The sequence below is a fragment of the Leptodactylus fuscus genome, chromosome 7, assembly GCF_031893055.1.
Source record: "Leptodactylus fuscus isolate aLepFus1 chromosome 7, aLepFus1.hap2, whole genome shotgun sequence".
NCBI classification, from domain to species: Eukaryota; Metazoa; Chordata; class Amphibia; order Anura; family Leptodactylidae; genus Leptodactylus; species Leptodactylus fuscus.
In genome coordinates this window covers 40,979,634-41,001,254 of record NC_134271.1, presented here as the reverse complement: position 1 = coordinate 41,001,254, position 21,621 = coordinate 40,979,634, and the positions used below count along the sequence as shown (strand labels likewise).

Here is a 21,621-nt window from a genome sequence, read left to right as displayed (position 1 = left end):
GAGCCACAGGCAACTTGGATTTTTTTTTCCACATTGTGGATCACATATCATTGGCGCCAGGGGGATTTCTATTGCTCATATTCACTTTAGTTGTAATAAATACAATACACAGAAATATTACGCAAACGGTTTAATCATTATATAAACACAGTAAACACCAATATTAGAAATATTAGTAGAAAAATAAAACTTTTACCTTTTTAAAACAATCCCTCAAATTTACAGGGACAACTCAACCGGCATACATAAAGGTGCATGAAGTGACGGTATAGATGCTGGATTGTACACAGCTTAACCAATCCAGTCAATACTGTGCTTATGATTGTAGACATTCCTAAGCATCTGCTGTCAAGACGGTCTGTCAAAGGTGACACAGCTGAATGGAACAATGTAGTACATGCCTCAGTGACTGGGTCGTCCTGCCTGCCTCCAATACCAAACTGGTTCTTGAACTTTATGCAGACTATGTGCAAATTCCAACTCCCTGTTATGTTATGTCCACATACAGATATTTTCCACTGAATAGATGGCATGCAATCTACAGTAAAATCCATGTGTGTTACACATGCACATTTTATCATTTTTCTTAAGCTGACAGCTATCTAAGGTATATGGCCACTTTTAGGCCTCAGTCACACATATGGATCAATTTCTTTTTTGAACTATCCTTTACAATGCATCAGAGTTTGTGATATTCATGGACCTATAGACTACAATGGTGCTTAGTAAAACAAAGCAAGTCTCTGCTCTTTCTACAGGGGAAAAAGCACAGATGCCTGCATTAAAATCAATGGGTACACATGAAATCTGTGAAAGATGTGTGAATAAGCCCTAAATTTGCATTCACACCTCCATATTAACAGAGATACATGGGATTTCAGGCCCTGAGCTTGGATCTGGGAGACTCGGCTTTAGACAGTGATTAACTTACCAATGATCATATAATAACATCATTGACATTGTCCATATAAAGTAAAGTCCTCAGTCTGGTTTTGGGTTAAGTGCATAAGAAACAAAAAGTCTAAGGATCAATCTAAGTGACAATCTCTACCATTAAAAGCATTGTTCTTTAGTGGTCTCTTTTTGTTGCAAATCCAGTGCCATACACGGTGCCTTCTATAGATCTCATCTGCGACTAGGAGGAATTTTAGAACAAATTCGCTCATGCAGAGCAAAAGATGGATAGGGCTGCATGTACAGAAACAAGCGAACTGTACACAAACGCACACACTTGAGGTAAAGGTGGAATATTTCCACCCCTGTGAAATATTTTAGAATGAAGCATAGGCAGAATACACGTCTAATACTGCAGCAGGGCACAAATGCATATGAGTAAGGACTATGAGCTATTGATGGAATTCATTTTTCACATTAGGAATTGCATATTAATATTCAAATATATCAATTTATAAAGGATATAAAAAGTTAGTATAGTTACATGCATTTACAGAGAGAATATCCCAATGCTTAGAGTAACAAAGTCCTTTTCCTTAAAAGGCCACTTCATCTTAAAGTGCAAGTTAGTGTATACAAAAGGATCTGTGTGAAACATTCACAATTTTATATACACACTTTGATATTGTAGGCTGAATGTAAACACTATGAGAAGCATTTCAAGCATTTCAGAAGTTTTACAGTGGGTACAGAAAGTATTCAGACCCCTTTAAAATTTTCACTCTTTGTTTCACTGAAGCCATTTGCTGAAAGCAAAAAAGTTCATTTTATTTCTGATTGATGTACACTCGGCACCCCCTTCTTGACAGGAAAGAACAGAAATGTAGATATTTTTGCAAATTTATTAAAACAAAAGAAAAACTGAAATATCACATGGTCATAAGTATTCAGACCCTTTGCTGTGACACTCATATTTAACTCACATGCTGTCCATTCCCTTCTGATCCTCCGTGAGATGGTTCTGCTCCTTCATTGGAGTCCAGCTGTGTTTAAACTGATTGGGAAAGGTACACACCTGTCTATATAAGACCTCACAGCTCACAGTGCATTTCAGAGCAAATGAGAATCATGAGGTCAAAGGAACTGCCCAAGGAGCTCAGAGACAGAATTGTGGCAAGGCACAGGTCTGGCCAAGATTACAAAAGAATTTCTGCAGCATTCAAGGTTCCTAAGAGCACATTGGACTCCATGATTCTTAAATGGAAGAAGTTTGGGATGACCAGAACTCTTACTAGACTTGGCCATCCAGTCAAACTGAGCAATCGTGGGAGATGAGCCTTGGTGAGATAGGTAAAAAAAGAACCCAAAGATCACTGTGGCTGAGCTCCAGAGATGCAGTACAAACATAGTGGCAGCAGCATCATGCTATGGGGGTGTTTTTCAGCTGCAGGGATAGGACGACTGGTTGCAAGTGATGGAAAGATGAATGTGGCCAAGTACAGAGATATGGAAGAAAACCTCTTCTTGAGTGCTCTGGACCTCAGACTGGGCTGAAAACAATGACACTAAGCACACAGCTAAAATAAAGTAGTGGCTTCGGAACAACTCTGTAACCATTCTTGACTGGCCCAGCCAGAGCCGTGACCTAAACCCAATTGAGCATCTCTGGAGAGACCAAAATGGCTGTCCACCAACGTTCACCATCCCAACCCGATGGAACTGGAGAGGATCTGCAAATAAGAATGGCAGAGGATCCCCAAATCCAGATGTGATAAACTTGTTGCATCATTCCCAAGACGACTCATGGCTATAATAGCTGAAAAGGGGACAAATACTAAATACTGAGCCATGTGATATTTCAGTTTTTCTTTTTTAATACATTTGCAAAAATATCTACATTTCAGGGTTTTTTTCTATCAAGATGGCGTGCTGAGTGCACATTAATGAGAAATAAAATGAACTTTTTTGCTTTTAGCAAATGGCTGCAATGAAACAAAGAGTGAAAAATAATTCAAAGGGCTCTGAATACTTTCCGTACCCACTGTAGGTCTCCTGCACAAGGCAAATACAGTCTGTAAAATCCGGACCTGCGGTTCCTGAACTGACTCTCTCATCACAGCAATCTATGACATTACGAATCGCTGTCTCCACACAGGTACTTTTCCATGCTATATATAGTATGGAACGGTGATGTCCTAGGGAGACAAGTACTTCTAGTACCTTAAAGCACTAGGATACAAGAAGTCGTGGTCTCTGGGTCAGATTCAGTCCAGGAAATGTGAGAAATATACAGCTTGCATTTTATGGACCATATCTGACCATGTCCAGGAGGGCTAAGGGTACACTGCATGAGATACTTTGGACTTTGTGGTCAAAACCACATCAAAGAGGTGAAGCTCCTGGTTTCAATGTGCTTCACCTGTACAAGGCAAGTCAAAAACATCCAATGTAAATATACCCTTACCCCACTATAGTTACTTTCTATGAATGTATAAACTAGCACTTTAGCTTCAGTGGCCCTTTAATGTGCACACTATTTGTCTCCCAAACAATACAGCAAATAACATTTTCTTACCAGTTACTTATTTGTTTCTTAGGAGTTTCTGCATCAGTTAGTAATCATCATGAATCTTAAAGGACAATTTTAAAATTCATAAGACAGCAATAAACACTTGGAAAGAGATTCTATATAAAATGTGCTTGTTGTGTCATTGCAAAACCAGAAAAAATAACAAAGCATGCATCAGGAATAAAAAAAAAGTCGGAATAATATATTAAAATAGCTTTAAAATGACAATTCTCTGAAGAAAGAAAAATTTTAAAAACTGCTGTTTTTATAATTGGAACAATATAAGAAAAGCTACCTAGGACCAAAAATTTTTGAAGAAATATTAAGAGCTCTGCAATAAACCTTGCCACGCGGTAGAAGAATCTGCCTACTTATTCAGGTTGTACCAACTGCTATTGGGGTCAAGGTACAATCAGTGCTAGTGGATTATCACACAATGACTGTGTGTGAACAGGCATCACTGGACATAAGCCTTTAAGGCTCATGCACAATGTATTGTCGCATACACAGACCCCGGGCACCAACACTATGTTCCAACAGGTTTGGTTATTCTCTCATTAAAAAAAAACCCATCTGTAATGACTCCAGAAACAGAATTGATTGTATAAATGGGTGTTGCAGCACCAATGAATTCTAACTTCAGTGTATTATCTGAAACCAACTGAATTCATTGCTGAACTATCTGGCATTGGATCTACCAATTGCATCGCTGTGACCTGATTTCTAGAAGTACTAGTGAAAAGGCAATGTGACAATCTTAAATGCCATAGTAATATAGCCATAGCTGCAAGGCTCTGATGTGGAGGGTTCGCCATTCAATGCCAAGTTCAACCCAAGATGTGCATCAGCTTCTGAGGTCCATAAGGTCAACATGTTTTGGGTTACAAAGTTGCTAAAACCCTTAAAAAGGAAACGATAAGCACACAGAAAGTCTGTCCGACACCATAAATAAGAGCTATAAACGGACTCATGTCCTTGGCAGCAGCTTTGTAAACTCCAGCAATTGCGGCACCTATAAAATAAATAAATAAATATATAAATGTTGATTCCTCACTTTTGTAATAAATCTGTAATTGCAGTCACATAGTACAGAGGATCGATGAACAATTCACTTAGTGCCAATTTATACATTGATCTGTAGTTCTGAACAGTATACAATGATGTGACAGAGGCTGCACTGTAGTGCTGGGGAAACTGCACAGCTGACTCCAACACATGCTCTGCCGCTCAGCATTCTGGGAAAGGAAACTGGGAAATTACTATATAAAAAAAAAAAAAAAAGGCCTTTATTCTTCATCTTGTAGCCGTCTGTAAACACTCAGATAAAAGAGCGAATGCTTACTTGGAGTTTTTGGAACGCTCATAAAAATAAATGGATAGAACCAGCATGAATGACTTTCCTCTCCATTCACAGTGACCACAAACGGACACAGTCTGGGACCGACCTAAGTAGGGAAAATCCCTTTAAGGCCACGTAACGGGCCACAGCAGAAAAATGTTGCGGGAAAAACTGTGGCGGCAACGCATCACAGTTTTTCCTGTAGCGCTTTTCACTGAAAGTCCACAGAGGAAACCTTCTGCTTCAATTATACCTATAGGGAAACTGCTGGCGTTTCTTTAGGTATAATCGACATGCTGTGATTTCCAAAAACAAACGGTTTTGGAAGTCATAGCGTGTCAGCAGTGTGTACTTTATCCTAAGGTGTGGATGGGATTCACTCCAGTGCAACTCCCTGTTCTTTTCAGGCCTTCTGACTGACGTCAGGGACTCCCGAAGCCTGTAATTGGACCTCAGCAGTCACGTAGTTCAAGCAGCATTGTGACACCATGATCGTAGATTTTTCCTCTTAGCATTTTGGAACTATAGATTTACAGAGCATGTTGTTATGGTAATGATGGCTTGAATAATGGCTTGAAAAGGGGATCACAATTATGTTGGGATTATTAATGTATAGGAGTGTATATTTACTTTGTAGTGCTTTGTCATAACCAGGTCCCAGCTCATCTCTATAGTGATACCAGACCCAGTAGTCATTGGTACAAGAAACATATTTTACCAATAGAAGTATACCAACAATAAGGAGTCATTTATATTAGGGTATCACATTATCTGTCATTTCTTATCACCACCTCCACAAGCAGACTTGCAAGTAGGAGAGATCTAAGAAAGCACAGGAGCACATTACAATTTAAAATGGTTGTCCTTTTAGCCCATATAAAAATGTCATCCCAGGCCAAAGGCAGAAACCAGACAATCTAACCAGCCATAGAATGGAAGGACCTGCAAGGGATGACACAGAAGAAATGATCCAACACAGAGCCAATGTCATTGGTGCTTCTGTATAAGCTACCTAGTAATAGTCCCTACACTGGGTGACCGCAGTAGACATCTATCATTCTGCTTTTGTAAAAGGGAGACCTTCCGGTCCATCTCCTGTCTTCTGAGATACAGTTACAATCACCTATCTCCTTCTCCCCCCTTTAGCTAGGTGCCATTCTCTGATGCAGTCATGGATCAGTGTAACTTCTATATCCAATATGGCTGAGGCTAGCCTTAAATGCACATAGCAATTATGAAAACTAGTATCATGATCTTGCCTACATTATACACACATTGTACTACCCAAATGTTCACTTACTTGTTAATATCCCTGCAGAGATTGGTCCCAGAATACCCATTAGCAGGATTCCCACTGACATAAACCTTCCGTATTTGTGGCGACGAAGAGTGAATAGAGCTAGCAGTCCCGCAGGTATGTGAAAGAAAAGTGAAGAGACCAGTGCCCATAGGAATACTCCATACCACATCTCTGCAAGGAGACATCAAAGATATCAGTGTTAGAAGACATATGAAGGACCAGCGTTATACCCGTCAGGTGAACATACAGAATATAAAATGCCCTGTTCCCAGAAGGGCACCATAAGATACATGTCAGCACTGAACCCAGCTGCCACCGATCTCTTGCAGGCAGCGTGGACCTGGCTTGCTCATAGGTCATATAAGTATAAAAAGCCGTCCCCCTACTTAGGTGAGGAATACCGGGAGATCAGGGAATTGCCATTGTGGACTATCAGATCAGCTGTGGCTTCTGTTGAGAAGCAGGGACCCAAACAAATGGAAACCTAAAGAATAGTCTTCTAAATAATCAACTATGGTATAGTGTCTGCCAGGATCTTTCACTACTGTGTTAAACAGCAGGGACTAGGTTATATTCTCATCATAATAATCACCATATTCCAGTAACTACTGTATACGACAGACCTCTAATAGACTAGTGTAACATGGAAGCCCACTAAGCATCACTTCATATAAGTAGCATGTAAGATGGCATCATTGGTACAATATCTAAACCTATTGGATGACACCATCACTCCATCCTTCTGCAGTATCACATGACTGCTAAAGTACATTAAGGTGTTATCCAAAACCTTGTGTGCACAAAGCAGAAAGCTCCATGTCACGCTGAGCTGTGGTATAGAAGGTGTATATGCAGTGCTGTCCCTTGTAAAGTGATCAAACATCTTACATTCCCAAAAATAGTAAAAAAAAAAAAATATCATAATGCATTTTTTATTGCAGGTTGCCCCTACTTCCCACCAACATACTGTCCCGTACCTATACTGCTAGGAGTCTCTGGCATACTGTGCAGGACTGTAAGAACAGGCAACACATGGACCGAGTCTCATAGCTAGAACTCGGACTTGTGAATGTGAGGCTAATCTAGTTTCACCCATAAAACTCAGTCTGCATGAGTGTCCAATTTACCAGCCTGATCAGTAACCTGGGAGAGACTCCTAGGATAACTCATCTATGATGCTGGGGGTCCCTACCTGCTGTCCTGTAGCAATTATAGTACTATGGAACAGTATGTCATGTCCGTCTGTGCAAAGGCTGAGGTTTTCTTTGCAGATCTTAGCAATACCTAGTAATTTCTTGATTTACAAAACCCTATGGCTTGTCCTTTTAGTGTTGCAATTTCATTGTTGAGGAGTGCATAGTTAAAATTCTGGTGACTAGAAATTCTCTTTGGCCCCTAAATTTTTAGAACCAGTGGCTCCTAGGATTTGTTTTGGAGCATCTTAGGGCCTCCATTTAAACAAGTCAGTCATTTTGCCACAGAACATTAGGTCCTACAATCACATGATCACTGCATTATGAAAACCTTTGACAAGTAGTTTACAGAATCAAGTGATCCATTAACCCATAGTCACATGAGCTAGATGGCTATTTATAGTGAGATAGGTCATTTGGATTCGCTCTTTAGCTTCTGTATGGCTCCGTATAAATCACTGTGGTCTATGATGTGTAGACAGTCAGACACCTACACCCACTCCTCCTTTTACCCTAATGTTAGGACCCCTGGCTGCAGTTAGCCACATATTAGGTTAAAACGAGGCTGTGTCCCATTCGGACAAGTACACAAGCACACACAATCATCACTTATAAAAGCCTATAGAATCACCAGATCGCTCTATAACCTAGCCTACAGCATGACATTCGTAGAGTGTGGTAACAAATAGAATGATGATTAGTTACACTAGCCTATGGGATCACATGATCTCTACATTATATTAGCCAACAGAATCATATGATCACTATATTGTAACAGCCTATAGGATCACAACATTATAGTAGCCTAGAGGATCACCACATTACCTCACTATCACCACACTGCAGTAGCCTAGATCACAGATCACTACATTATAGCAGCTTACAGAATCACATGATCATTACATTGAGTTAGCCTAGAGGATCACGTGATCACTACATTATAGTAACCTATAGGATCACACGCTCACAACATCATAGCAGCTTATAGAATCACATGATCACAATAGCCTATAGGATCACATGATCTCTACTAGCTTACTGAAACATTATAGTAGCCTATGATAGCAATCTATATAGACTGACATGGCAGCGTCACGCCGTGGTACAGGACATAGGATGGGGCAGTGTTACGTCTCCCGGGACTAGATTTCCTGCAGGGGGCAATGTGTAGTGTGTCACGTGACTGATGACCCCATATCCCAGCGCTCACTGTTATCTCACAACAAGCCCCCAGTAAGTGTCCGCTCACCCGGGAAGGCGCACAGACTCTTGACATCCTGACACATAGTCTCATTTCCGAGCCGGGGTACTAAACTGAGGCTCAGGATCTGCTGCAGCAGCCCGGTCTCGCCGCCCGGGCCTCCTCCGCTGCTACTGTCCATACTTCCTCCATCCACAGTGCCACAGGCCGCAGCGCCTCCCCAGTATTTTCCAACTCAACTTGCCCGGGCCTCTGGTCCCTTCATCCCGGGACGGCCTCACAGACAACTTCGAAGCTATCAACCAATCAGAAACATGGGAGGAAAACTGTTATAAACGTGTACCGGACAGTCATTGGGCAGACGCTGTGTCAATCACCTGTTCAGCCAATGAGAGGTTTGTTATCACAGGGTTGTGCCGTGGTGACGTATTTATTTGGGTTTATTGACGTCCCTGATACGCACTGACATAAAGAAGAGCGCCGGACTCCATAGTGTTGTAGGCTAGATGTTTGTACGCATGCCCAGTCTTCAGACACTCCTACCGGCTAAGACCCCACTGTAGCTAGCCGCAGCCAAAAAGCGCATTGAGGAAACGCTTGTCATAGAAAGTCTGCAGTTTTCCCCTGCAACAAATGTAGCATTTTAGGGTATGTTCACACAGAGTTTTTTGCAGGCCTCAAAATTGCCTGGAAAAATTGTTCCGATTGACTTAAGTGGGAGCCGCTCGCTTTTTTTTCTGCTAGCTAGTAGCGGAAAAAGAAGCGACATGACCCATCTTGCCGCAGATTCTGTGGCTGATTCAGCCGCGGCGTCTGCAGCTCGAGTCACACTCCTGTTTAGTCCCATTCATTTGACATCCCGTTGCGGCTAGCCACGCGAAAAGTTCACAAGAAGGAAAAGGTTTCTGCTAGCTTTTCCGCTGTGTGAACATAGCCTTACAGTCACTACAAAGTAGATAATGGGTAATCCCAACCACACATTGCAGAAAAATACGCACAGTGGATACACTTCGATTTTCCAAAACAGTCGCGGTTTTGGAAATCGCAGCATGTCAATTATACCTATGGAAACACCAGCGGTTTCGTTATAGGTATAATGGAAGCAGAAAGTCTGCAGAGGAAAACTGCAGACTTTGGGTTCGTTCGCACAGCAGAAATCTTTTGCACCGTGCGGCTTTTTCGCACAGCTAGCCGCAGCGGGATGCTGATGCAGTGCATTGGCATTGACAGTGCGGCATCCCACTCCTAATTAGGCCCGGATGAATGGACCTCATCAGGAGGGAGTCTCCAGCCGTGGTCGCCGCGGCAGACTCAGCTGCGGAATCCTCCTGAAGATAGGGCATGTTGCTTTTTTTTCTGCTAGCTGAAAAAAATCACTAGCGGAAAAAAACTGCAAGTGACTCGCATTGAAATGAATGAGAGGCGGTTTTTCATGGGTCGAAACGTAGGCCGAAAAATATTCATTTCATGAAAGGAGACGTGGAAACAGGTCCATGCACGAGACAGCACACGGGAACATCCCCATGTGCAGCCCGTGCTTTTCAATCGTGCTTTTCAATCGTGGCAGGCTGGTTGCAGCGGCGTTATCTAAGTATGGGAGTTGTAAAACCTGCCAGCACGTGGCACTGTGTTCCAAAAAACACCCTAAAATGTGCCAGGAAATAACATAAGCAGGTTATATCAATTGGGTCCCTTGGGCTCCATTTTTGTTTGTCATAGATTTGATCCATCTTTAGGTCCGTTCCCACGAAGTAACGCGACGCTCATTCTGACACGTAAACACATGTCAGAGTGAGCGCTTCAAAACAGAACCCCATTGACTTCAATGGGTGCCATCTTACACGCGCTACACATTGAAATCAATGGAAGGCTTTTTAACCCATTGATTTCAATGTGTAGCGTGCGTATGACGGCACCCATTGAAGTCAATGGGATTCTGTTTTGAAGCGCTCACTCTGACATGTGTTTACGTGTCAGAATGAGCGTCGCGTTACTTCGTGGGAACGGGCTCTCACATTACTATGGGCCTATGATAGAGCATATACTTCACAAGCAAATACAATGTAACACAACAACTCTTTGTTTTCTCTTTGAATGGAGCCTTCCTGTAGGGTAAACGATTTGTAGTTAAAACAACACTGGGCGCTTGACATGGAGGGCTCACTGCCCTGTACGATCCCTCGCTGTTGGCATGGAAGGAACACTGTCCGGTCCAATCTGTTGCTATCGGCATTGAGGGAACACTGTCTGGTCCAATTGCTGTTGGCAGTGAGGGCATAATGTCCGGTCCATTACCAGCTGTTGGCATGGAGGGCACACCGTCTGGTCTATGACCAGCTTTATGGTAGGAAGAAGACACTGTTCTCTTTATAACCAGCTATTGGCAGAGAGAGGACACTGTCCGGTCCATCACCAGCTGTTGGCATTGAGCACCACACTGTCCGGTCCATCACCAGCTTGACGGCAGGAAGAACACACTGTTCTCTTTATAACCAGATGTTGGTATTGGTGGGCACACTGTCCGGTCCCTCACCAGCTGTTGGCATTGAGGCCACACTGTTTGGTCTATGGCCAGCTCGTTGATAATTAGGAGTTCTTTGTCTCTTCGTTCTTTGCCCAGCCAACTTGGATTACAATAACTAGGCACAGAAACAACGCATGCGCTGTATGAAGTCGCTGGAAGCTGCACGCTGAGACGTCTCACCGCTCATGCGCAGTAGAGCAGCCAGGGTTATTGCGCATGCCCAGTGCTTTGTTAGGAGATTTCTGCAGTTCCTCGCAGTGACCCGGCGTGAGGTTTGTATACGGTGATGTCTGACTGCGACTCCGAAGACTATTCGTCCTCCGAGGATGAGGATTACGTCCCCTCAGGTAGGGCTATTCGGAGTAACGTAGATGGGGGCATTGCAGACTAGTGTGTGTTGTACGTAAATATCGGGGAACGACAAGTCCCAGCAGTAAGAACAACAAGGCTACAGGCTAAGTATTGTGCCCGAGAGGAGGCGGCGCTGACGGCCTGCTAAGCACTGATGTCAGCTCTGGTGTCCACGTGACCTGCTTGTTGTGGACCAGTGTGAATATGGCCACTTATGTGCAACTGGACTTGTAGGAGTTCAGATATATATATATACACTTTATTAATAATCCCCACCAGCTGCTGTATGTGTAACTACAGTATTGTCAGATATTAAGGGAAGCGATCCATCTTATAATATAAGGCTGTGTTCACATCTGCATTGGAGCCCCCAGCATCACAGATTCTGTAAATGATTCCACATATAATATTTCATCCTGATGTGCTGTCTTGTCCAGTATAATGATCAGAACCTGACCTACCGCATTAAAGTTCATGGATGTCGCCCATCATGACGGAAATTAAAAATTCAGTAAAATTACAGCCTATTAATGTCATATATAGTATAAATTGTCTTCTAAATGACATGACTTTGGAGGTAACACCTCTGTATCATGGACGAACTTGTGCATTTTGGTCACTGCACATGGCCAGGGATTTGCCCGCATACATTTTATAGCTGGCTGTACCCTAATAATGACCAATATTGTGTAGATTGCCTAAGGGTGCTGCCAGGTGATGTGGCTCCAGATGCGTGGAGTATGGCAGCACCTGAAAGGGATTCTACCATTAAAATCAATTTTTTTTCTCGTTAACACGTAGGAATAGCCTTAAGAAAGGCTATTCTTCTCCTACCTTTAGATGTTTTCTCTGCGCCGCCGTCCTGTAGAAATCCTGGTTTTCATCAGTATGCAAATTGGTTCTCTCGCAGCACTGGGGGCGTCCCCAATGTTGCGAGAGAACTTTCCAGCACCACCTCCATCTTCTTCAGGAACGGCCTCTTCATGCGTCCTCTTCTGGCGCGGTAGCGGTCAAACTTCTAACTTCAAACTGTGTAAGCGGCCATTTTTCTTGTGGCCGCAGGCATGCGCAGTCGGCTCTGCCTGAGGCCTAGAAGTTTGACCGCCCACGCCAGAAGAAGACGTGTGAAGAGGCCGTTCCTGAAGAAGATGGAGGTGATGCTGGAGGGTTCTCTCGCAGCATTGGGGATGGCCCCCAGTGCTGCAAGAGAACTCATTTGCATACCGACGTAAACCGGGATTTATATCAAACGGCAGCGCGGAAAAGACATCTAAAGGTAGAAGAATAGCCTTTCTTAAGGCTATTCCTGCGTGTCAACGAGAAAAAATTCAATTTGAATGTTAGAAGCCCTTTAAGGCCAAGGCTGCACATAGCGGGCCGTGGCAACGTAACACAGGTTTCTTCTGTGGACTTTCTGCTTTCATTATACCTATAGGGAAACCACCGACGTTTCTGTATAATTGGCATGCTGTGGTTTCCAGAACAATGGTTTTGGAAATCGTAGTGTGTCCACTGCGCATATTTTTTCCGCAAGGTGTAGCTTCGCTTCGCTAGAACCATGGTTTTTACACCATGTGGAGGTCTGGATTCAGGATGAGGTCTCAAATTGTGGAAAAGCAATTTTTTTTTCTTGCAGATTTTGCTGCGTTTTTTTGAGCCAAAGCCAAGAATGCCTTCAATAGGAATGGTAAATATATAGAAAGTTCTTATAATTATCCCTCTTGTTAAATTCACTAAAGACTTTGGTTCAAAAAAATGCAGCAAAATCAGCAACAAAAAAAGTAGCTTTTCCACAGTGAGGCCGTTAGGCCAGGGCCCCATGTGACGTAAACGCCACAGCAAAAACTGTAGTGTGTTAAAGTCACTGCAAAGTGGATAGGATTCTAGCAAATATCATCCAGACATTGCATAAAAATGTTTACAGCGGAAATACTGCAATTTTCAAAGTCATCGCGGTTTTGGAAATTGCAGTGTGTGAATTATGTTAACGGAAACAACGGCATTTTACCTATAGGTATAATGGAAGCAGAAAGTCTGCAAAGGAAACCTGCTGGGAAAATGCAATTTATTTCAGCCACAGTTTTTCCAGTAGCGCTTCTGTGCTGTGCTATGTCCTTCTTTATTTGTCTTTCTGTGATGTTACTTTTTAATTTTCCTTTTTTTTTTTTTTTTTAATTTTCTAAAGAAAATTTTTCAGATAAACCTCTTCAATTGTAAAGGTTTACCATAAAGAGAAGTGGTTGTCTGTCGGCCACAATGGCAGAAGCAATAAGGACTGCTTTAAAGAAGTAGTTTAGTTGTATTGTACACATATATAATGAGATCAGGCACCACAACTCCTAACAAACGCTTTGTCTTAGGAGGAGAATACAGTGAAGATGATGTGAATGAATTGGAGAAGGAAGATGATGATGAAGAGCAAGAGGATGGTGAACAAAAAGTGTCACATAAAAACAAGGAAAAAAAGAAAAATAATTCTGTTTTAGCGAGGTAAGTGGGTGTTAGTGCCGGTCTGGACTTGATAGACTTTTGTTCCAGAAACTTGTACTACAAAGCTGGTAGTCATCCTACAAACTTGATATGTGCAAAATAAGCACTCTCTTTATTATATACTGTCGCCTCACTGCATGACTTTTATACAGTCCAGCAGACGATCTGTCATATACTTTATTCCATAAGCGCTTGTTCATAAGGAATATCAGTTTTGCGGTTATGCCATATTGTATCATTCCTTTCAACCTTGAAAAGATATAGAGTAGTTACTGAAACATCTACTTTCTGGTGTATTAGTTTAGTGAAAGATGAAGGAAGAAACACCTATAAAACGGTCTATTAAAGGGGTTGTCCAGGCAAGAATGGACAACCCTTTTAACTTCTCTCGGGTCTCTACCAGAGTTCCATTAAAGCTGCTGATTTGGCCTCAGTGGTCACATTTTAAAAAAGATCTCTTAGTGCTATTAATGGGTTAATAATTGCACCAAAATACCTTTAGCAGTGTTTTGAGTGGTTTGTCTGGGAGCTCCTGGTATATTTTGCGTTTGTTTATATGGGTAGCTTCCTTCTCTTTTATCCTACAACTATCATGGTGCATTGCTCTTCACTCAGATCCCCCTCTCACTCCCTCCCCCTCCATCTCTCACACCCTCTCCCTGTTTCCCTATGTAGCCTTACCTAATCATCTCAGCCCACTACCCCATCACACTTACGCTAGGTTCACACCTGCGCCCGCCAGAACGGAAATTTAATCCGCTTAAAATTTAAAAAAAATGTTACCTTTGGAAACCTGCCGACTCCATAGACTAATGGACTTTAGGGTTTCCACCCCAAAAAGACAGAAAATGTGGAGAGAAAAGCACTGCTTGCAGGACTTTTCTCTCTGTGTTTTTAATGCAGAATGGGGAACAGAATTCCCTGGCGGAGATGGGCGCAGATTTGAGCATAGCCTTACCTGTCTTACTGTCACTTACATCACTTACTTCTATGCTGCCGTCTCCTTCTTCTCTTGACTTCAGCCGGCACCTGCGCAGTAGAACTCTGGGTGGGGAGTGTAAGAGTATAGTCCGACCTCGGTGTATAAAATGTAGGCTACATTTGGAGTCTCTGTCGCAAAGTCAGCAACACTTGATGATAAAAAAAAAAAAAAAAAATCTGCTATTTATCTCATCAGCAGCAGTAAAGTGCGGTAAGTCAATAAGGTCCTTAGGGCTTCGTAAGTGCTGGGTAAAGGATTCAATAATCTATATGTGAACGAAGTATTCCAATGTTAAAGTTTGGTATATACTAAAGTGATTATATACTTTCCAACCCTTCTTTGGTCTGAAGCAAATGTCTTCTCTTCTTATAGAAAACGGAAGAAAGGTGTGCTATCCTTGAACTCAGATGAAGGTCCAGTGGAAAAGGAGGACAAAGGTGAGAACACAGAGGAGGACGATGATTTAGGGACCTTTGATGAACTGAAAAAGCAGAAACTGGAAGAGGCAAAAAAGAAGAGGGAAGATGATCTATGGTCAAGTTTTCTTTCTGATGTTGGAAAACCTCCTAAAAACCAACCTACTGTTCCTGTAGCTCAGAATAAACAGGTATTGTTTTACCAAGCCCTGCAAGATGTGCCATCTGCAAATATTTGTATTCTATAATACACTGTGCGTTTCTTTTTTGGATATTCTTTTACATATTGTAAGGAATGTTATGAAAACTTCCCTTTCTTATATACACTTGAACTGCAAATAAAAAAAGTGGCTCAGTATTTGCACCCATTTTGAAAAAGGGACAAAAGCAAAGGTCCATTCACAGCAGTAACAGATATCTCTGAGCAGGGGCCACACGGTGGCTCAGTGGTTAGCACTGCAGCCTTGCAGCACTGGGTCCTGGTGTTCAAATCCCGCCAAGGGCAAAAAACCATCTGCAAGGAGTTTGTATGTTCTCCCCTTGTTTGCATGGATTTCCATCCCGTATTCCAAAAAGACAAACTGATAGGGAAAAAATGTACATTGTGAACTGTATGTGGGGCTCACAATCTACATTTAAAAAAAGATATCTCTGAGCAGTGACTTTGAGCCTTTGTGAACTGGTAACACCGAGCTGTCAGTTTATTCATACAGTTTGAGAAGGAATACAGATAAGTAGGATAAAGCAGGGATCTTTTAGAAGCATTTTTACTTAATGGCAAGGGCAACAACTTACTAAACAGACAGGTCAGGGGATCTGACAGATTGAGGCGTGGTCGGCTTTTGCCTTTAGAAGATACTTTGCTCTGACTTTTTACTTCTGAATAGTAGCTGTTCATATACATAGAATAAAAGTTAGCTGCACCATGTCCAAAATCTTTTTGGTGGCAGGGATTGAAGGGGCTGCGTTCTGGGCAATTGAGATTGCGGTGCTGGGGGCATTAAAACATGGAATTCTCATGGATTCAACCTGCGCTCCCATCCTGCTGGTGTATTAACATTGCTCTCATTATCCTTTCTATAGCACCGTCAGTTGTGGTAGACGGCTCAACCTACTGACTGATTTCAGTATTCTTAGATGTCTAATGTTTTCTTATTTCAGTGCACTTGATCTGTTTGCAGAGTAGTATGGCAGAACCTATGCCTGTCATGTGTAATGCATCTATGGCCTAATAGCTATGGGCTAATAGATATGTGCTAGAGACTTCTATGGCCTATGAGAATAGGAGTCTGCAGATGCATTACACAGGACTAATCCGTGGGATTTATTTCTAAGGCAGAGGCCATTGATAATGGAGGGTTTGTGAGCAGAATGGATATTCTAAAAATTTTAGGGTTTTCCTTCCTTTGGTGTCCTCTTACATTACACCTAACTACATGATTTCTTACTCTCTTTAACCTTGTTTATTTCTTGTTACTGTTTATAAGGAGGAAGAAAAAAAGATCTCTACCAAAGATTCCAACAAGTCTTCAAAAGAGGATTCTGAGAGAAAGGATAATGAAAAGAAATTGACAATTACTAAAGTGTTTGATTTTGCTGGGGAAGAAGTCAGGTAAGAGATATTGTGGTTTACATAGTTAAAGGGATAGTATACTTTGATGACTAGGAGCAGATGACTGTGGTATTTTGTGGATTGAACACTGAGCTGAGCTATGATGCTAGGACAGGGTAGGCAACCTTTTTTGTATAGCGTGCCAATTTAAATTAGAAAATCAAAGATTAGTTACTTGGAGTGCCGTGTAATAATTGTAAGGCTGATGACCCCTATTCTAAAGCCATATGCCACAAATCGTCAGAAGTTCTGCCATGAGATGCGTCTGGCCACATGCGTTTATTGCCAATGTCGGGCCCACAAGTGGAATTGTTTCTAGGGGCCCGCTGTCAGAACCTCTGCAGATCAGCTGTACTTACACATTGCGGCTACAGATAATAACAATGCCATGCTACAGGTAATAACAATGCCGGCTACTTACCCACCATATAGTATGCACCACTGCACTACCTAAACCCACCTCTACACTATGTATGGCAAGAGAACAGCGTGGCTCCTGAAATTGTTAACATTAACGTGGGCCATACAACTATAGTACCCACAACTGTGGTTATCAAGAATATTGTGAGTGAGCAGCGCAGCATCCAGCATGTATACAATACTGGGAGCTCTGTGTTCTGGTAAACATCTAATCTGCAAGTTCCTAACAATACCCAAGGCCTCTGCTGATCAGCTATTTGAAGGGACCATGGTACTTTTGCGAGCGCTTCACCCCTTCGCTATTTACATTGCACAGATCTGTTTTATAGTGACCGTGCAATGTTATTACAGCCTGTAATAATAGAGCACGGCTGCTATGAAATAGATGGGGTGCAATATAAACAGTGATGGGTCCCAACATAGTGTAACATGCTTGACGGTGGCCCCCACATAGTATAATATGCTCCCCACAGTTGCCCCTCACAAGGTATAATATGCTCCCCACAGTTGCCCCTCACAAGGTATTATATGCTCCCCACAGTTGCCCCTCACAAGGTATAATATGCTCCCCTCAGTTGCCCCTCACAAGGTATATTATGTTCCCCACAGTGGCACCCCACACATTATAAAATGGGGGATCAGTTTTTACCCGCTCACTATCATAGAGCTGTGGGGCCCGGCCATGTACCGCTCTGCTGCCTGTTACCATTACCTATTAAATATTCACTGTTTCCACGGTTGGCCAGTCCAGCCCTTACTGCTATTTCCTGGGACTCCTCTGTTCTTTCCCATTAGAAGCAATGCAAGTGCATGTATAGTCCTCAGTTAGTCGTAAATGTATGTGTCCATGAGCACGGTGTGTATAGTGTCTCATAGTGGCCCCACCCTCACGGTATAGCATCCTGTAGCGGCCCAAAGAATTTTTGGGGTTTGCCATTAGCAAGGTTTGTACTGTGGGATGTCAGAGTATAATAAGCAGAGACCCAGGAGAGGTGATTAAACATTAACCCCTTGGCGACCCATGTGGTACTATTACCACATGGATGTCTAGTGCTTCACGACCGATGTGGTAATAGTACCACATGGATGTAAACAATCCCCGCAGTGCAGTGCGGGCGTTCTAGGAGCGGGTGTTAGTTGTATCTGACACCTAACACAGTGCCGATTTTGGGTTTTAACCCGTTGATTGCCGTGATCAAACATGATCACGGCAAACAACGGGTTGCCCGATCGTGTAGGGGTCCCCAGCACCCCCCGCTGCGAGATCGGGGGGTGCTGGTATCCCTACTAAGTGGCCAGGGGTCTGTTTAGTGACCCCAGCCAGCCCTGAGTCCCACTTACCTTTGTATCCTGGCCGGCGTCTTCTGGAAGTGAGTCTGTGCCGTCCGTATGACTCACTTCCTGTTTGCAGAGTGACACGTGCAGGCTGTTACTGCAGCCTGTGTCTCACTCTATGATAGTGGATCAGTGATGCAATCATCACTCCTCCAAGTGTCCTAAAGGGATACATGAAAAAGTTAAAAAAAAAAAAAAAGTGGAAAAAAATAAATAAAAGTGTTTTGAAACAATTAATAAAATTATAAAGCTCCAAAAACCCTTTTTCTCTATAGAAAATGAATTATATAGAAAAAAAACCTAAAAATTAATAAAAACAATACATATTTGGTATCACCGCGTCCGTAACAATCTTTACAATAAAACTGAAACAATATTTAATGTACACGGTGAACCACAGAAAAAAAAAACGGAAAAAACCCGCCGGAAGTAGTGATTTTTCGCCATCTCACCTTACAGAATGTGCTATAAAAAGTGATCAAAAAGTCAAATGCACCTCACAACAGTGCCAATAAAAAGCACACATTGTCCCGCAAAAAATAAGCCCTCAACCAACACTGTCAACCAAAAAATAAAAATGTTACGCCTCTCAGAATATGGCGATGCAAAAAACATTGATTTATGTCTCCAAATGTGTTTTTATTCTGCAGAATTAGTATTGCATAAAAAAATAATATAAATGAGGTATCGCCGTAACCGTACCGACCCGCAGAATAAAGATAATATGTTAGTTATACTGTACGCTGCATGGCGAAAAATTTAAAAGGTAAAACGCAATACCGGAATTGATTTTTTTTTTTTTTTTTTTTTTTTTTTTTTTTTAAATCCAGCAAAAAAAGTTAATAAAATGTATTCGGTAAGTTGTAGGCACTCAAAAATGGTGTCATTACAAAATACATCGCATCCCGCAAACAACAAGCCCTTATATGGTCACGTCACCAGAAAAATAAAGAAAATACAGCATCTAGTAATGCAAGAACAAAAGCCCGCAAAAACCGCCAAATTATTAGAACACGACTGGCTGCATCAGGTAGAGAATATATAAGCTGTGCGAGCGTATATCAGGGGACACCCCAGATTTACAGCTTATGAACGAAAAGACACCAGAAGTGACCCCAAAGTGACCCCCAGAGTGACTCCCCCAATTATAGGAGCTACTGGGACATAGTAGGGAATTTGGTGTTCCCAATGTACTCCGCACTGCTTATATATTCCCTCTTCGCCATCCGCTGTGCAGTCACGTCTGGGATACTAATACTCACTACACCCCCTGATAAATTCTTTGAGGGGTGCAGTTTTCAAACTGGGGTCACTCCTTTGTGGAATCCACTTTTCCGGTACCTTACAGACTCTACAAACATGACATTGCGTCCAGATACCAAACATCTGAATCTGTACTCCAAAAGCCTCATCGCGCTCCTTCCCTTCTGCGCCCTGCTGTGTGCCCAAACTGCAGTTTATGCCACATGTATGACACATGTATGACACTGGTGTACCCCGGATAATGCACGTAATGTCATATGTGGGAATAAACTGATATTAGGGCACAGCCAGACACAGAAGGGAAGAAGGGTTATTTGGTTTTTGTAGCACAGACTTAGACGGTTTGGGGTTTTTTTTGGATGCCATGACACTTTTGCAGAGACCCTAAAATTGCCCTTACAAAATGGGGTCACTTCTTGGGGAATTCTAGTTCATTGGCATCTCCAGGGCTCTGCAAAAACAACATGGCACCCAGAAAGTCCCTCTAAATCTGTACCCCAAAAGCTAAAAAGCTCAGTGCTCCTTCCCCTCTGAGCCCTGCTGTGTGCCCAAGCAGCAGTTTACACCCACATATATAATTTTTTGCCCCTCGGGATCGCCCACTTAATAGTTTTAGGAGTGCAGGTCTCTGACAATACAAAGTGGGTGCAACATATTGGGCACCGAAATGACATATTTCTTTAAAAATTAAAATTTTCATTTTGTACATTAATTTTTGGGAAGCATTTTTTAGGCTCAAAATGATAATACCCCTTGATTCATTCCTTGACGGGTGTAGTTTCTAAAATGGGGTAACTTTTGAGGGGTTTCCATTGTATTGGTACTTTAGGGGCTCAGCAAATGCGACATGGCACCTGAAAACTGCCCTCAAAAGCCAAATAGCCATCTTTCCATTCTGAGCCCCACCATTTACCCATACAGCAGATTATGGCCACATATGGGGTATTGCCATGTTCAGGAGAAATTGTGTAACAAACTGGGGGGGCTTTTAATTCTCTAACTACTTGCAAAAATTAAAAATATGGCGCTAAATGGACGATTTATTGGAAAAAAAGTAATTTTTCATTTTCACATCTCAATGGTAAAAAAAATCTGTGAAACACCTGTAGGGTCCAAGTGCTCACTAAACCCCTTTATAAATTCCTTGAGGGGTCTAGTTTTCAAAATGGGGTCATTTTGGGGGGGTTTCCACTGTTCTAGCACTTCAGGGGCTCTCCAAATGCAACATGGTGCCTGAAACAGATTTCAGCTAAATTTGCCCTCCAAAATCCCAATAGAGATCCTTCAGCTCTGGACCTTACAGTGTGCCCATACATCGCTTTACATCCACATATGAGGCATTTCTGTAGTTGGGAGAAAATGCTTGACAATTTTTGGGGTGCATTTTCTCTTTTAACCCCTTGTGGAAATGCAAAATTTGAGGTTAAAGCAACATTTTATAGCAGAAAATGTCACTTTTCCTTTTGTTGGGCCAATTCTGTTACACTCCTGTAGGGTCAAAGGGCTCACTATACCCCTTGATAAATTCCTTGAGGGGTCTAGTTTCCAAAATGGGTGACATTTTGGGGGTTTCCACTGTTTTGGCACCTTGGGGGCTCTGCAAACGGGACATGGCGCCTGAAAAGTATTCTAGCAAAATCTGGCCTACAAAATCCAATTAGCGCTCCATCCGCTCTGAGAGCGACCGTGTGCCCGTACATTAGGGTAACAGAACATATGTGGTATTGTTGTG

General features: G+C 42.3%; 2 protein-coding genes across 2 annotated transcripts in view; one reads left to right on the top strand and one right to left on the bottom strand.

Annotated features, from left to right (window-relative positions):
• Nucleotides 1-129: 129 nt before the first annotated feature.
• TMEM170A (transmembrane protein 170A) lies at nucleotides 130-8,776 on the bottom strand. Its single transcript, XM_075281711.1, has 3 exons — nucleotides 8,545-8,776; nucleotides 6,103-6,273; nucleotides 130-4,475 (listed from the first exon to the last, which is right to left on the bottom strand). Exons 1-3 carry the CDS (start codon nucleotides 8,675-8,677, stop codon nucleotides 4,345-4,347), a joined length of 435 nt encoding a protein of 144 aa, XP_075137812.1. The 5' UTR covers nucleotides 8,678-8,776; the 3' UTR covers nucleotides 130-4,344.
• Nucleotides 8,777-11,226: 2,450 nt separating this feature from the next.
• Nucleotides 11,227-21,621, top strand: part of CFDP1 (craniofacial development protein 1) — a 35,877-nt gene continuing 25,482 nt past the window's right edge. The window contains exons 1-4 of the mRNA XM_075281817.1: nucleotides 11,227-11,367; nucleotides 13,732-13,861; nucleotides 15,216-15,450; nucleotides 16,747-16,871. Of these exons, the coding sequence (XP_075137918.1) occupies nucleotides 11,307-11,367; nucleotides 13,732-13,861; nucleotides 15,216-15,450; nucleotides 16,747-16,871 (551 nt within the window). The 5' untranslated portion in view covers nucleotides 11,227-11,306. The remainder of the gene's footprint in view (nucleotides 11,368-13,731; nucleotides 13,862-15,215; nucleotides 15,451-16,746; nucleotides 16,872-21,621) is intronic.

Excerpts from the sequence above, each read along its gene's own strand:
- TMEM170A (XM_075281711.1), bottom strand. The coding sequence starts at position 8,677 with ATGGACAGTAGCAGCGGAGGAGGCCCGGGCGGCGAGACCGGGCTGCTG. Across the intron at positions 6,274-8,544 it reads GAGTCTGTGCGCCTTCCCGG|AGATGTGGTATGGAGTATTC; the intron begins GTGAGCGGACAC and ends GTCTCCTTGCAG. Across the intron at positions 4,476-6,102 it reads CTCTGCAGGGATATTAACAA|GTGCCGCAATTGCTGGAGTT; the intron begins GTAAGTGAACAT and ends TTTATTTTATAG.